We start from the raw sequence: 16,975 nt of genomic DNA, 5'->3' as shown, positions 1-16,975 counted from the left end.
ACTATGATTTTACCATTTGTATCTTAGACATTTTACCTCCTCTTTGCATGTTCTCTTGCTGTTATAATATTGGAAAAACATTTTGGAATTGGTTTTAGCCCCCTTAGCAATGCTCATTTTTATCTATCTTGGCCTTTCTAACTTCCTTTTTGACTTGTGTTTACAGTTCCAAGTACTCTTTCTGTGTACTTTGTTCTTGGTCCCTTTTAAACGCTCAGTAAACTGCCTTTTTTCTCTGAATATTTTTTTTTAAATTGGTCTATTAAACCATTTTGGCAATTTTATCAGAGACACAAACCCATGTGCTTAAGGACTGCTGTTTAAAATATCAAGCTCTGAGGCTTTGCTACTTTGGTAAAGTTAGTAATTATCATTTAATTTAAATTTGCTATTACTTAAAACGTTTCCCCGTGGCTGCATTGAGGCACTGTAAACGGAATAGAACAAGAACTGTAGGTAACGTCTCATTGGATGTTTTTAGATCAGCTCATCTTAGGTACTGAATGCAAGGGCTTCAATAATATAAACATGTTCCAATTTTAATGACTACAAAACAAGGCCCTAAGACTGTGTAACAGTTTACCTGGGAGACATACTATTAATAATTAAATTATATATGCCACAGGCAGAGTCGGCTTGGCAACAAAGACTTTTGATGGATGCCTGGTGCACTGTGACCTACAAAAAAACAAAACAAAAAAAAAAACCTTTATGTCTACAATATTATCTGTATGGCAAACTGAAGCTGTCTTTGACACCAACCTACTGAAAAAAGAAAAAAAAAACAACAAGCCAGTCAGAATCTGTAACTTTGGAATAATCCTACAGCTGCATTCCCTAATTATTCACTAATCACTTGTCGCATAGAGAGAAGTGTCAATATTTTAAAGCTGATTTCTCCTTGGGTTACATGCATTAAAACATACCTCTTTTTTAAAAAAAAAAAGTCTCACCTTTTTTGGCACACTATTTTGGTAGTACCATTCCGGCAATTATGGTTTACATGTAGTTTTATTTTAGGGATAGAAATTCTCCTTCCAAATGGAAATGACTGGAAGGGGAATATTTTAATATCGGCATTCCAGTTCGGCCTTGCCCGACTACAGATATCGTGCAGCTTTCTTAAACTAGGTTTTCACAAAGTTTTTAGGTTGTGTTGAAGAACCGCAAGTGCAGTCTGCCTCATTTGGCCACCAAAACAATAAAAAGCGAGGGAAAAAAAAAACAAGACCTCAGATATACCTTTACACAGATACTAAAAAAAACCAAAAAACAGTATAAGAGAGTGCTTTGTACTATCTATGCATTACTTGCTACACATTTGTGTACTATTATGCAAGTACAAATGTATAATATGTATATGGATATATATATGCAGAATGGTAGCTTCAGCAATTCGAGCCCTTATGATAGTCTACGAACTGAGCTCAAATCCAGCACTTCAGGTTAACGATCTAAAACACACCCAGTCAAAATGTTTAGTACAGTGCATTTTCTAAATAGTGGTAGTAAATCTACAATAGGCTACCATACCTAACCCTACTGTCAGTATGTACATAACTTCCCAGGAATTCAATGGTTTTCATTACAGGCTATTTTAATAATGTGTTGTGTTTTTTCTTTAAGATGTACAGAAACCATAACAATTAATTCTCCACCTACATTACCCAAAAATAAATTATAATCGTAGACAACTTTAACATTGCTTTTTTGTGACTGCTACATCCTTTGTGATTTTCAAATTTACTTCTAGCTTACTTGTGAAAACTCCACTTTTGTATTTTCTAATTTTTTAAATAGCATTAAATCATCACTAATTAACGTTCTACATCTCCAGATTATTAAATGAAGCTTTGAGGGGTCTAATTTCACAGAACATGCTTTAAATTCCCAAGATCAACTGGGGGCTAGCAGATAGGTGGGCTACTAATTTGTTTAATACAGAAGATGTCGGAACAACTGGGATAAGACTGATTTCCTATGTAGACGGTAGACAATAATGCAATCAGGCATCAGGCATCCTGTTCTTTTACACCCCACACTAAATAACCTCGAAAGTGCTCTGTGTTGCCAAGCGAAAGGGAGAAGAGCAAGGGCAACCTCTGCTCTCTACAGGAGGAATTTTCATCTTTCTTTTGAGAAAGCAAGAAAATAATATAAAGCCATCTGTGAAAAAAGGATGCCCTGGTTTCCTGAGATTGTTCTTAAACAGTATCGAGGTGAAAAAAACAATAAACAATAAAAATCCCTTATGAATAGTCAATGCATTTCCAGTTCCAAAACACACAAAGGTCTTCCAACTTGTTTCTTTCATTCTGTACAGTTGAAATTGTGGAACTCATACTAACGTACTAAAAAAAGTATGGTATAGTTCAGTTAATTATAGAATCCACTAGTAATACATATCTCCAAGTTAAGTATAACTCATATATACTGTGGCAGTAAATAATGTGGGTGTTTGTGTGTTTTGGTGGTGGTTGGCAGGGATGGGGTTAATTCCTGTTCCTGCCATAAAACATGTGAGAATGTGCCTGTTCCTAAATAGAATAACTGGTGTGAATTGGGAACAGCCACATCCTATAAAAGAGGACCAAAGCTCCATTTAGGGGAGACTACCAGGGTGCTGGAACACAGGAAAGGTACTGTGTGTACACTTTGAGAATATGTGCGTTTGTTAGTTTAAAAACCTGAAACGTTTATTTAGCACTCCTGGAAAGATCAGGTTTTTGTTTTGTTTATTTTGTGTTTAAAATAAACATACAGGCCCACCCCGCTCACCCCGGTTTGTCACATATACTCAGGAGCAATAGCAGCAGGTTTCTTTAAAATGATGGAAAATGTTAACAGTACTGGCTGGTTTCGCAGATCCTGCTGGTTAGCACTAAACTTGAACCACTCACTACAATCATCTTATCTTATGTGAGGTAGTGCAAGATTAGTCCAAAATAGGGTTTGTGATACCAGCTTTAAAATAACCAAGTGATAATGATTTCAATTTCTGCTGTGTTGCTTTACTATGTGGCAGAGATTAACTAAATCCCCCTTACAGCAGGAACTTTAATCACTTGTGATGAAGCCACACAGGTACCCTTGAGATGCAAATGCAGTACACTGGTATTGAGAGACTCATTCTTATGCCCATTTGTAGGTTTTCAAAGTTTTTTTTTCTTTTAAACAAAGTGCTAGAAAACTACTAGGTCTGTGACAGGTGGTTCAGTATAGTGACACTACTAAAAACAAGAATACCTTTCATCACTGACATCTTTCTTGGTTTGTTTGTTTTTCCCTTCACATCCCCAATCTCAATTTTCAGACAAACCTTGTAGCAACTCCTACTGGAAAAGGCAGACTGTTATAGCTCCAGGCTCCCCTACATCTTACGCCTGTCAAGCCTACTCTGGGTACAACAGTCACTTTGTCATTTTTCAATGGGCTTTCAATCCTCTCATCACCCAGCACAGTGCCTGGCATGACTTAGACCATAAACTTAGAAGTGCTGCCAAGCTGACAATTTATTAACCAATCTAACAGGTATTATCTTACGTTGACACAGGACCCCTAGATATAGTGTGCCGAAAACAAGTGCTCACTGAGCAACTCTCTGGAAACTGACTGACGAACATCCCCAAATCTGAGTTTGCACTAGTTTTCTGTAAAATAAATAAAGTAACGGGACTGTTAAGAAACAACTAAAGAAAGGTGCATGTGGGATATTTTTTAAAAGGCGTTAAGTTAGCATGGTAATAACTGCTTTGTGAATATGACCCAGAGAAAGAGAGAGCGTGGATTGTCCAGTGATCTTCCTCTGTCTAAGCTCAGTCAGGCATCCTGACCTTATAGGATAGATTTCATTGGGTTGGAAGCAAGCTACCCCACACTCACATGTTCGCTGGATCAGGGATCTTTTGCATTTCCTTGGACCGCTTTCTCTTAGTGACCAATTATTTTTATTTATTCCCCCCTCCCTCCCAATTCAGAATGTCCAATCGGGTCTTTTTTTTCCCCTCATCGCAGTCCCCGCACAGCACAGACGATCTCACAAGCCTAAAGCCAGAATCGCTTTTACACAACAGAGATCAGTCCTGCTTCACTCTGAATGTGCTGGGTGTCTGGCCAGTAGGGTTCGCTGTTGCGCAATAAGGAGAATGAATCCCTGATGGTTTCCCATCCCCAACCCCGGGAGTGTCAGAGCCAATGTGACGTCCCCTTCAGAGTCCCCAGCAAAGTTTGGCCTCTGCTATTGACTTCCATGAGGATATTCTCCGATATACAATGCACTGTCCGTGTCTGATATGCAAATAAAGCTCAGTAAAGACCAAGGCATTTGTCATATAGTGGTTGTAACTAGAACCAAGTGCCTCCCTCCTTACACTCTTAATGCTATCTCCTTGTACAATTGATGCACCCTGTAGTTTCATTTAATTATACCATGTAAACATACCACTTCCCAAAAAGTGAAATGATTTTAGTAATGCCAAATAAGCCTTCAGTGGACAGCAGTCTACATCCCAGAAGAAATGCACAATTGGTCACAGTTGGTCATCTCAATACTGAATGGCAGGAGTTTCATGGGAATACTGCCTAAATTGTGCCTGGCTCAATCCAGTGTAAGTGTGCCTTATTTATATGCAGTAAAATAATATAGCTAAAGATAAAAGTAGTCTAAAAAACACTGTCTTTCATTTCTAGCGCACCAGCATGCAAGCCTTCTGAAGAGCAAAGGCACAAATGTGCCTGGTAGTGTTGTTTGCACATGGAATTTGCATTTAAAACACCCCTATTTAGCCATATGGTAAATGTAGCCAGTCTTCCAGAAGTGAGAATTTCCTAATTATGTTTTGACATATTACCGTATGTGAATTTACAGAATTATCTTCTTAATAGCCTACACACCTGATACCATTTACAGATCCATATTAATGTCTTCTGTAATTAACAGTGCACAACTGAAACAAGGGAGTCACAAAAACATTACCTTCTGATTAAGTAATAATCACGGTGGTGGTAACCAACATTTATATCATACTACTGCCTAAATATTAATAACAATATTAACTAGAACTGCCAGGCAGTTTTACGGCTTCCAAGCTCAATACCAGTTGGAAATTTTGGCAAGCTGTAGCACTGCAGCACAAGTGTCAGCAACTATCAGGTTTATGGAGCAGTTCAATTAAAAATACTGAATTAGTTCATTCTCACAATGTTTTACTATAAACACCATAGTAACCCCATCTACACACTGCAAGGACTTAAGTTAATTTTACATTTAAACTTAAGGAGAGGTCAAAGGTCACGATCAACGTAATTATTTTTTTTTTAAATAGAAAACCCTTTAAAACCCTTTTCAACTGAAGGGGTTTTAAATTTAAGATGAAAATGTAGGTCTGTTGGCCATCTTGTTTTACAAAAGAACACCATTTTTACATATTTGAATTCCATTGTCCCCAGGATGATGCCTACCGAGTTAGGAGTTAGTTTGTTAAACGGTTTGCAAACAGAAGCAGTTTGATGTTTGGGTGCGTGTTGGCGAATTTGGTGGCAGCCATTTTGATAGTAAAATTTATTGCAGCAACTTCTGCTTCGCAAATTTAAAGTGGGTTTGGTTGCTGATGACGTATGTGAAGTTTCAGCTCAAAAGGTTCCCAAGAAAAAGATTTATAAAGGTATTTCCAATAAATGCATCAGGCCACCATTTTGGTTGACACAGGAGCGCAATTTTTTTGCACCTTAACTGTAAGCTACACGTGATGATACCTCCCAAGTTTCATGTTGATTGGTTACACCACGTGCGAACAGGAGCAGTTTAAAGTTTTGGGAGAAAAAATGACAACCCCCCCCCCCCCAAAAAAAAACTAGAAGTTGCAAAATATTTGACGGCTTCCAAGGCATTCTTGTTCCTATCTGTGTTCCATAGTAACCATGACTGTATCTGCACTCTGACAGGAGTTATTAGCTAGTTTTGCATTTGACCTTATGGAGAGGTCAAAGGTCACGGTCTAGGCCATATCTGAACAGAGCATATGGGTTAATTTGTGTATTCTACAGTAACTATGACTGTCTAAACTCTCAAAGGAGTTCTAAATAAATTTTGCATTTGAACTTTAAGACTGGTAGATTTCAACTTCTTAGTGTCAAGTTGGTGATGTCACTCGCATTCAACCAATCACACACTTTTCTCTAGAATTTTACAAGTAAAATACAATTTAAAATACAAATATTACTTGTATAGATGTAGAGGAAAATGTCTAAAGGACCATGTGACCCATGACCTTTGTTTTTTTTGCTGTGACACAACTTCCCACAGGCTTCTACCACCGTATCAACTTCCCACAGGCTTCTACCACCATACCAACTTTCGTGACTTTACATGCAACATGTTGATTTTATGCAACTTTTAATCTTAACAATTACAATAGGGCTCCATCATCTTTGTTGCTTGGACCCCTAATAATCCCAGCAATAACAATAGGATTCCCAGCCATTCTGGCTGGGAAGCCTAAATTATTTTTTTACAATAGGCTTCCCAAGTCAGCTTGGAAGCCTAATAGCATATTTGTTATATAACAGCAATAACTTATGAAATAATTATATGTGACAAACATCTCAATTTCAGCAATACTTGCATCAATAACATAAACCTAAAGAGAATGTTATTTTACATTTTACACTGACTTCAGATCTTTAGGCAATAAAAGCTTGATCTTACCTTGCCGTACCATCACTCTAACACAAGGAAAAGATTGTATGCGTAGTCCAGAGTGTGCAAGAGTCTACAAACATTCTCAGGCAAGCGACTGGGTTAACAAATCACATACTTCCTGTTTGAATGTGTGTACACATAGTTTAGAAGGGGATACTTGCGCACGCACTAATGATACATATAGGCCCACAGGTTTTTTGGTTTAAAAAATAGGGAAGTACGCAAACTATCTGTCCTATTAGCAGGCACACATTTATGACACAAAAAGAGATGTTTACCAGCCAAGATGAAAATGGAACTGACAGAAATTGCTTTTACATGAAGATAATTCTGTAATAACCTAATTTAAATGTATTCTTTGAAAAAGCCTCTATATATACAGTGCCTTGCAAAAGTATTCAGACCCCTGACCAACTCTCTCATATTACCGAATTACAAATGGTACATAGAAATTTCGTTCTGTTTGATATTTTATTTTTAAACACTGAAACTCAGAATCAATTATTGTAAGGTGACATTGGTTTTATGTTGGGAAATATTTTTAAGAAAAATAAAAAACTGAAATATCTTGCTTGCATAAGTATTCAACCCCTGTGCTGTGGAAGCTCACAGTTTGCGCCGATGAAAGAAATTGCCCTAACGAGGATACAATTACCTTACCATTGGCTTCCACCTGTGAACCATTAAAGTTGCTGTCACATTTTCTGGATAAAAACCCCACTGTTGAAGGATCACTGGTAAGGCTGTGAATCTGAAGGAAACTGAAGACCAAAGAGCATTCTACAGAAGTTAGAGATAAAGTAATACAGATGCATAGATTAGGGAAAGGGTACAAAATAATATCCAAGTGTTTGGATATCCCAATGAGCACAGTTGGATCAATAATCAGGAAGTGGAAGCTGCATCACACCACCCAGGCACTGCCAAGAAAAGGTAGTTCCTCAAAACTCAGCACTAAAACAAGAATGAAACTTGTGAGAGAAGCCACAGAGAGGCCAACAATCTCTCTGAAGAAGCTACAGAGTTCAGTGGCTGGGAGTGGAGTAATGGTGCACCAGTCAACCATATCAAGAGCTCTGCATAACACTGGCCTGTATGGGAGGGTGGCAAGAAAGAAGCCATTACTCAAAAAGTACCATCTGAAAACACGTCTGGAGTTTGCCAGAAAACATGAGAGTGAACCAGCTGCGATGTGGGAAAAGGTTTTGTGGTCAGGTGAGACCAAGATAGAGCTTTTTGTCTAAAACTCAAAGCGCTATGTGTGGCGCAAACCTAACACTGCCCATGCCTCAAGACACACCATCCCTACAGTGAAGTATGGTGGTGGCAGCATGATGCTGTGGGGATGCTTCTCATCAGCAGGGACTGGGCATCTTGTTACAATTGAAGGAAGAATGGAGCAAAATACAGGAAAATACTGCAAGAGAATCTGCTTCAGTCCGCTAAAAAACTGAAGCTTGGGAGGAAATTCATCTTTCAGCAGGACAATGACCCCAAACAAGGCCAAAGCAACATTGGAGTGGCTCAAGAACTAAAAGGTGAATGTCCTACAGTGGCCCAGTCAAAGTCCTGATCTCAAGCCCATTGGGAATCTGTGGCACTTTTAAAATTGCGGTCCACAAGCGTCGTCCAACCAACCTGAACAACCTGGAGCAAACCTGCCAAGAAGAATGGGCCAAAATCACTCCGACACTGTGTGCAAAGCTAGTACATACTTACCCCAAAAGACTTAAAGCTGTTATTGCAGCAAAAGGTGGCTCTACCAAATATTAATGTGTGGGGGTTGAATACTTATGCAAGCAAGATATTTCAGTTTTTTATTTTTCTTAAATATTTCCCAACATAAAACCAATGTAACCTTACAATAATTGATTTTGAGCTTAAGTGTTTTAAAATAAAATATCGAACAGAATGAAATCTCAATGTATCATTTGTAATTCAGTAATATGAGAATATGAGAAATACTTTTGCAAGGCACTGTATGTATGTGTGTGTGTGTGTGTATATATATATATATATATATATATATATATATATATATATATATATATATATATATATATATATATATGACCAGGCTGGCCATAGTTTGGGTTAATGCCCCTTTAAAAATGTGACCCAGAGAAGAAAATTTTTAGCACTTACGCGCACTTTAATTCAAAATACAAAACAAACGAACAAAGTCATAGTTAGTACTCAAAATCCTAGCACTAACTAAACATATGCAGGTCCCTGACTAATGCGCAGGACAGCTAAGCTGTTTACCTGACATATAACACAAAAACAAAACACTACTACAAATGTCTATAAAACCAAAGCAGGTTTTACACAGACCTTTACAACTTCCAGTCAGGCTCTTCACTCCACAGCAACAGCCCCTTACAAACTGACTGCACTCTTTAAATACCCTGCACCTGGTTCTAATTTACAATTACCCTAAGGTGCAGGGGATAATTAACAAAACAATTAACTATTAAATTAAACAAAACGTGCATTTGCACATATTTTTAGGCAGGGAGGAATCCAACCCTCCCCCTGCCACCTTACAATATATAAAGTAATATTCAGTATTACCTTTTTATAATGCAGTTTGTTATTCCCAACAAGTGAGCAGGAGTGAGACAGAATCTTGCTGCCCTGGGTAAGTCACCATAATCACCCATTAATACTTTCTTTCTCACCTCATTATGCCTGCCTGCTTCCTCTCTTTGTAAAATATGTCCTTTTTTCCCCTCACATCACCTCAGTATTTGACTTTAAAATGCATTGCGCCATGCACAAGATTAGGTTAGGTTTGGCCAAGGTTCTCTTTATTATGTATACCTGACCAGGCTTCCGTGTCCCCAGTCCCTCAGGAGCTTTTACATTACAATCTTCCATTCTGTCATTCAGGAGTCCTCAAGGGAAACCATAGCTACGTATCTTTTGCAGTTCTATCCTTGTTATTGTCTGCTTGCTCGCATCTTCTCCTTTATTTTAACCCTGTGTAGATTTTTTATTCTCTCAGATGTCTTGACACTTGTTGCTGTGACATACTGTCGGTCGCTAAAGCAGACAGCAACCAAGCAAATCAGTGAAATACTAGAATTGAGGCGTACAGTTGAAAACTGTTGCCCTGAGGGTTGAAAAAATGACAGACAGTAGTCTATAATTTATTGCTCTGGAGCTTTCCACTGTAAAATTTAAATTTGTATTAAAAGTTATTCATCATATTTTAGGCAACAGCACAAACTATTTTTGGTCAAGTGACCATGCATTTACAAATAAGGGTTAAATACATAACCAATCAAAATTGGATACCATAAGAGTTAAGCTAAGCATGCACAGGCACCTCCCACTGCTGTTTATCCCTGTCATCAAGGATATGCATCAATATGGGGCAGAATTATGTACACATTGAACTGTGCTTTTTTAATTAAGATTTTCTCCCCAGTTTAGAATGTCTAGTTATGAAAATTCCTCACAACAGCTCAGACACACTGAAGGCCAGTAGGCGTCCTGCACCTATTGCCTCTATACGGCCAGAAGCATGATGTTGGCGAGCTACCGACCTCTGGAGGACAAAGGCCAGCCTGCTGAAGTGCAGTGTGAAGAGACAGTCAATGACGGTTTTGTCTCTCTAACCCGCAGGAGTGCCAGAGCCAATGTGACACTCCCAGCGGAATCTCCAATAAAGCAATCATCAATGAATAAAGCACTAGGCACTGACTCTGACACTGACATCCTGAACCCATAACAATTAATATTATTTTTGCATGAATAACCACATTGTAAAGTGTCATCCATAATAAAATACTCAGGCCTTCATTTTTATCCGTTATTGAATGAGTTGTCTAAAAGTGTATTTTTCTCAACATGCACCCATGTCTCCTATCTCTATTTATACGATTTATTTACTATAACTCGAACTCCCAATAAGCAATCATTTGTCAATATATAACAGAATAAAATATCAGCTGGCCCTACACAAACATGTACAGCATTTTTTTTTTTTTGTGATCAATTGTGGGTTTTTTTCCCCAAAATAAAACGAAAACATAATATAACAAAATACTACAAATTATATGCAAAATAGCTCATATACAAAGGAGAGAAAAAGTAAATAAAATAAATAACATTTGAAAACACAGTGAGAAGTAAATAAATACATAACCGGAGAAAAAAAAAAAAAAATCATTCCATTAGGAGTTTGGCCAAGGAAGTGAAAACCGAGTTCCATGTCTCCTCTGTCCCTGGTCTCGCTCCATTCAGTCTGGATGTAGCCGGCTCCAGGCTAACTATATCTCTAAACACAGTCAACCAATAGTCAGCCAAAGCAGTTGGAGGCTCAACCCAGAGTTTATGAATAACCTTTTTTGCAGCTGTTTAACCCACCAGTATAATTTTACACTGCACAGAATTAAGGCTAATCCTTGAATCGTCATCATGTACAGCAATTTTTTTTCTTCTTAAGGGTATAAATAAAGACTGCTCCATATTTTCAATCATCGGTTTGTTAGAATACAAAAAAGCGAAGCCACATCTTTTTAAAGCTTTCTGTATAAAGTTCGCATTTACAAACCTACCTGTGAAGCAGACAGGGCATTTGAAGGTGCCCCCCATGCCTTCAAAGCTGTGTTCTATTAGATGGCACTGCAGTTTGGCTGGTGAGTCAAAGGTCTGGTTGCAGAGTTTACACTCGTGGTTCAAGCCTTCCTCTGTTAAGGAGAAAAAGGGCACTTTATTAATATTCTAAATGAAATCCACTGAGAAAAAAAAAAAAATAAATAACAGTAGACAGACCAAACTATGAACATCTCCAGCCATGGCTATCTACTGTATTTGCAGAACTATTCTTGAAGATGAAAGAAAAGTAAATGAAAGAGGGATGCAGAAATCTAAATCTACATTACAAGGCCTATCTCGTATTAGGATGTTAGAATAAAAGACACACCTTCTTCCACCTTGATATTGCAGGCTAGCTACTTGCACAGAGTTAGGGGCTGATTTTCAAAGATTTGTTAATTACCCCTTTTTTTGGGGGGGTGGGGGGGGGATGAGTAATGTTTGAAAGGTTTGATACTGTGCTTTCTCTGCCTCTGCAAACCAGTGGAATGACGTCATGGTGAAAGGGGGAAAAAAAAAAAACAAACAAGTCAATGTTGATAACTCTATTGATTACAATATGTTTAATGGTTTCACTTGACACTTCTATCAGTGCAGAAGCATCAAAAAACAAATAAGCAGCAGTCTTTTTTTATCGGTAACCTTCCTTGTTGGTAGGGGTGCTGGTATTCTAACAAGCACTCAAAAATACAAGTTAGAAAAAAAAAAACATCTACATTAAAACTGTGCTATGAAAACAAAGAAAAAGTCAGAAAAATTGTAAAGTTATCAAATAAAAACTAAAGTAAATTGAAGGGCTTTTTAAAGTACTGTATTTTGATCCCCTGAGCAAACTATTCCAGTGAAAAGAAAACAGAAGTATAAACCCTAAAATTACATTTATTGGGCAAGCTTCAAATTGGGAGGTGAGTTAGACCCCAAGATTTTATTATTATTATTATTATTATTATTATTATTATTATTATTATTATTATTATTATTATTATTATGTAGTATTTATTTGGCACACGTCTTAATCCAAGGCGACTTACAGGTGTGGGCATTTGTGAACTGTGTTTGTGTTTGTGTGTGCATGTGTGTTGTTTCTGTGCTAGTAAATCCTACTTGATTAAAAATATGTATTGCCAGGGGGCAAAGGCTGGCACTCAGCAGTGTTGCTCCCACCGAAGAGCAGAACAGCAGTGCCAGGAGAGTAAACCCGTTGAGATACAGTGCAGAATGCTGCTAAGTCCCCATGAACGGTTTAGGAATAAACCTAAACATTTCTGGTGGTGGTAGGACAAAGGGATTTTCTGGTCACACTTTCATTAGACAAAAAAAGCAATTGCCTGGGGTCTTCCCTTGTGAAAACCAGCTCAATTTAAACTGCTATACAAGTGCAGTAAATTGACCTAATCAACACAACAGTAGTTAGACTACAGTTTCACTGAAGTGTAACATTTATCAACAGTTTTTATAGTACTTAAATCTGAAATGCAAACTGTATTGCACCTAACTCTGTGTGTGTGTGCAACTTATATATATTATATATATATATATATATTATATATATACGCTATATCCCATATATATGCTTATAGTATATATAGATATATATATATATATAATGGAAATTTTCAAAGAGTTTCCATGGTTTGGTTTGATAACACTATGTAACACAATTTTTGTTCCTGGGTAGTAAGTGTTATTTCCTAATTGCTTATGCCTCAAAAGTATAGAAAATGGCTATTATTCCCCACAAACTTTGCTTTTGTGACCAGGACAGTGATATGTCAAAATATCACTATTTCCAACGGGAAAACGGGCAAATGTGTGTCTTTTCGTTCAAATAAAGTCAGAAAAAAACAACATATGAATCCAAATTAACATGTATTTATACTAAAGTAATACAAAAATGACTACAAAAGATTTAGAAGTGAGTAGTTTTTCAAGATTTACAATTATACTGTAAATACATTTCTGGTCACAAAAGCAAAGTTTGTGGGGAATAATAGCCATGTTCTATACTTTTGAGGCATAAGCAATTAGGAACTAACACTTACTACCCAGGAACAAAAAAAAAAAAAAAATTGTTACATGGTGTAATTAATTTTTATTTATTGAAAGGAGAAAAAATCATATTAATGTTACAAAATGAGATACAAGATACCTTAAGAGTGCTTAAGAGAACTTGAAATATATAACTTAATTGTTTGACTTTATCTTTGTAAAATAAACATGTAATTGAGCTCTTTAAAAAAATAGGCATTAGAAGTAAACATTTTGAGAATATGGCCCTCAATGTTTAATAGAATGGTATTTTGATATTTGTATAATTTAACTGCTGATTCATTGTAGTAAAACAAAACTATTTTGTTTTGAAAAAAATGATACATTAATGATACAATTTGTACCCTGACTTGATAGTTACTGATGCGTTTTTAAAAAGTGAATTAAACGTGATTAACGTGAAAAGCTATAGCCCTGCTTTTTACTGATCTGTTTTTTTTCTTCTCTAGCCAAATATTTAGAAAATATTTTCCAAGGACAGCTCACAGTAGTCCAAATAATTCTACAGCTAAGAGGATTGAAGCACAAAAGAGGTCAATAGTCTTGTCCAAGGCAGCACTGTCAAGCAATGGCCGGTTTATAATTTGAATGCAGGAGCTCCTGGCTGTTCTAACAATGAGGCCATGCTACCTCACAACAACTAAAAATGTATGAGGAGAAACAATAGTTACTAAAGTGCACTTTTTTTTTTATCTTACAGCAGAAATTTAGTAATCACCAATTATTTTCTCCCAATGTGGCATATCCAATTATTATTAGGTTCAGCTCACCGCTACCGCCCCCCGCTGACTTGGGAGCGGAAAAGATGAACACATCCTGTCCTCCGAAGTGTGTGCCATCAGCCGACCACTTTTTTTTTTACGCTGCAGACTCACCATGCAGCCACCTCGGAGCTACAGCGTCGAAGGACAACGCAGCTCTGGGCAGCTTACAGGCAAGCCCGCAGACGTCCGGCCAGAGTACAGATGTCGCTGGTGCGCGGTGAGCCGAGGACACCCTGGACAACCTAAGCCCTCATCCCCCACCCCCCGGCGCCTGGCCAATTGTGCACCGCCCCCTGGGAGCTACTGACTCGCACCAGCGACCTCCAGGCTATAGTGTGCATGCTGCACTCCACTCGGAGTGCATTTACCAGATGCGCCAGTCAGGAGCCCACTAGATCACATTTTAAGATGACCATCACGTGTGAGACATACAGAATACCTCCACATTCCTGCATTGACAGGTTTTACTTTATCATATCTATCATAAAGCCCATGTTACCTCCCTCTCACTCCCTCCCCCACTGTGACAGGCTCCAGCTATGCCCCTGCTGTCGTTCCTGCCAACATTCCTTAATTTATCAAGCCTGGCAGTTGGCAGCCACAGGGTGAGGCTGGAGGGTGGATTCTTTCACTGGTGAAGAGACAGAACGAGAAATAAACTAGCATAAGCTTCTCCTTCGAATGAACGAAAGCTCAAGCATATTGCCCTTTCAGCTTGCCTGCCCGAAGATATATATATATATATATATTAATATATATATATATATATATATATTATATATATATATATATATTTTAATTAATATATCCACTCTACCAAAATACCCCTTTTAAAATATTTTTATTTTTTGCTTTTTTATTCTGAAATATCTTGCTTGCATAAGTATTCAACCCCCACACATTAATATTTGGTAGAGCCACCTTTTGCTGCAATAACAGCTTTAAGTCTTTTGGGGTAAGTATGTACCAGCTTTGCACACAGTGTCGGAGTGATTTTGGCCCATTCTTCTTGGCAGATTTGTGCCAGGTTGTTCGGGTTGCTTGGACGACGCTTGTGGACCGCAATTTTCAAATGGTGCCACAGATTCTCAATGGGATTGAGATCAGGACTTTGACTGGGCCACTGTAGGACATTCACCTTTTAGTTCTTGAGCCACTCCAATGTTGCTTTGGCCTTGTACTTGGGATCATTGTCCTGCTGATAGGTGAATTTCCTCCCAAGCTTCAGTTTTTTAGCGGACTGAAGCAGATTCTCTTGCAGTATTTTCCTGTATTTTGCTCCGTCCATTCTTCCTTCAATTGTAACAAGATGCCCAGTCCCTGCTGATGAGAAGCATCCCCACAGCATCATGCTGCCACCACCATACTTCATTGTAGGGATGGTGTGTCTTGAGGCATGGGCAGTGTTAGGTTTGCGCCACACATAGTGCTTTAAGTTTTGGCCGAAAAGCTCTATTTTGGTCTCATCTGACCACAAAACCTATTCCCACATCGCAGCTGGGTCACTCTCATGCTTTCTGGCAAACTCCAGACGTGTTTTCAGATGGTACTTTTTGAGTAATGGCTTCTTTCTTGCCACCCTCCCATACAGGCCAGTGTTATGCAGAGCTCTTGATATGGTTGACTGGTGCATTATTACTCCACTTCCAGCCACTGAACTCTGTAGCTCCTTCAAAGTGATTGTTGGCCTCTCTGTGGCTTCTCTCACAAGTCTCCTTCTTGTTTGAGCGCTGGGTTTTGAGGGACGGCCTTTTCTTGGCAGTGCCTGGGTGGTGTGATGCAGCTTCCACTTCCTGATTATTGATCCAATTGTGCTCACTGGGATATTCAAACACTTGGATATTATCTTGTACCCTTTCCCTAATATATGCATTTGTATTACTTTATCTCTAACTGCTGTAGAATGCTCTTTGGTCTTCATTTTCCTTCAGATTCATAGCCTTACCAATGATCCTTCAGCAGTGGGGTTTTTATCCAGAAAATGTGACAGCAACTTTAATGGTTCACAGGTGGAAGCCAATGGTAAGGTAATTGTGTCCTCGTTAGGACAATTTCTTTCATTGGTGCAAACTGGGAGCTTCCACAGCACAGGGGTTGAATACTTATGCAAGCAAGATATTTCAGTTTTTTATTTTTCTTAAAAATATTTCCCAACATAAAACAAATGTCACCTTATAATAATTGATTCTGAGTTTCAGTGTTTAAAAATACAAAATCAAACAGAACAAAATTTCAATGTACCATTTGTAATTCAGTAATATGAGAGAATTGGTCAGGAGTCTGAATACTTTTGCAAGCCACTATCTATCTATCTATCTATCTATCTATCTATCTATCTATCTATCTATCTATCTATCTATCTATATATCTATATATATATATATATATATATATATATATATATATATATATATATATATATATATATATATATATATATATATATATATATAACCTTGACCCAGAGCATCAAATTTCACTTTTGATCAACTGCCTATGGCAAAAAGAACTTGGAAACTGCATTGGTAGCTGTACATCTCTTGTTAATACATCTGAGCTGCTCTGCTTCCCACTGAGACTGGAGTTTGGACCCCCCAAAGGTACAAGAGGTCATGAATGCAACTTAAATTGCCCATCAATAACATGAACTATGGCAGGATCCAAAGCTTTTTTTCTTAATTTTAATTGCCATCTTCTGCAAAATTATAAAATATTTGTAAGGCTACAGCACTCTATTATAATGATGCTTTGGGCATGTTTCATTTTTAATACCTGCACTTCATGAAAGTCTGTCTAGTCCAGCAAAAAACAAGTTAATTCAAACTTCTATTAAAAATGTAAATGTAATACAGTTCAG

The 16,975-nt window shown here is 37.7% G+C and overlaps 1 protein-coding gene across 8 annotated transcripts in view; it reads right to left on the bottom strand.

Annotated features, from left to right (window-relative positions):
- Window positions 1-16,975, bottom strand: part of LOC121313495 (zinc finger protein 521-like) — a 189,937-nt gene that overhangs the window by 26,659 nt on the left and 146,303 nt on the right. For all 8 annotated transcript variants that reach the window (XM_041246115.1, XM_041246117.1, XM_041246118.1 and 5 more), the window contains one exon: window positions 11,266-11,397. In XM_041246115.1, coding sequence (XP_041102049.1) covers window positions 11,266-11,397 — 132 coding nt within the window. The remainder of the gene's footprint in view (window positions 1-11,265; window positions 11,398-16,975) is intronic.

The sequence above is a fragment of the Polyodon spathula genome, chromosome 3, assembly GCF_017654505.1.
Source record: "Polyodon spathula isolate WHYD16114869_AA chromosome 3, ASM1765450v1, whole genome shotgun sequence".
In the NCBI taxonomy this organism is placed as follows: Eukaryota; Metazoa; Chordata; class Actinopteri; order Acipenseriformes; family Polyodontidae; genus Polyodon; species Polyodon spathula.
The sequence above is the reverse complement of the archived record's forward strand: the minus strand, read 5'-3'. Positions and strand labels throughout refer to the sequence as shown.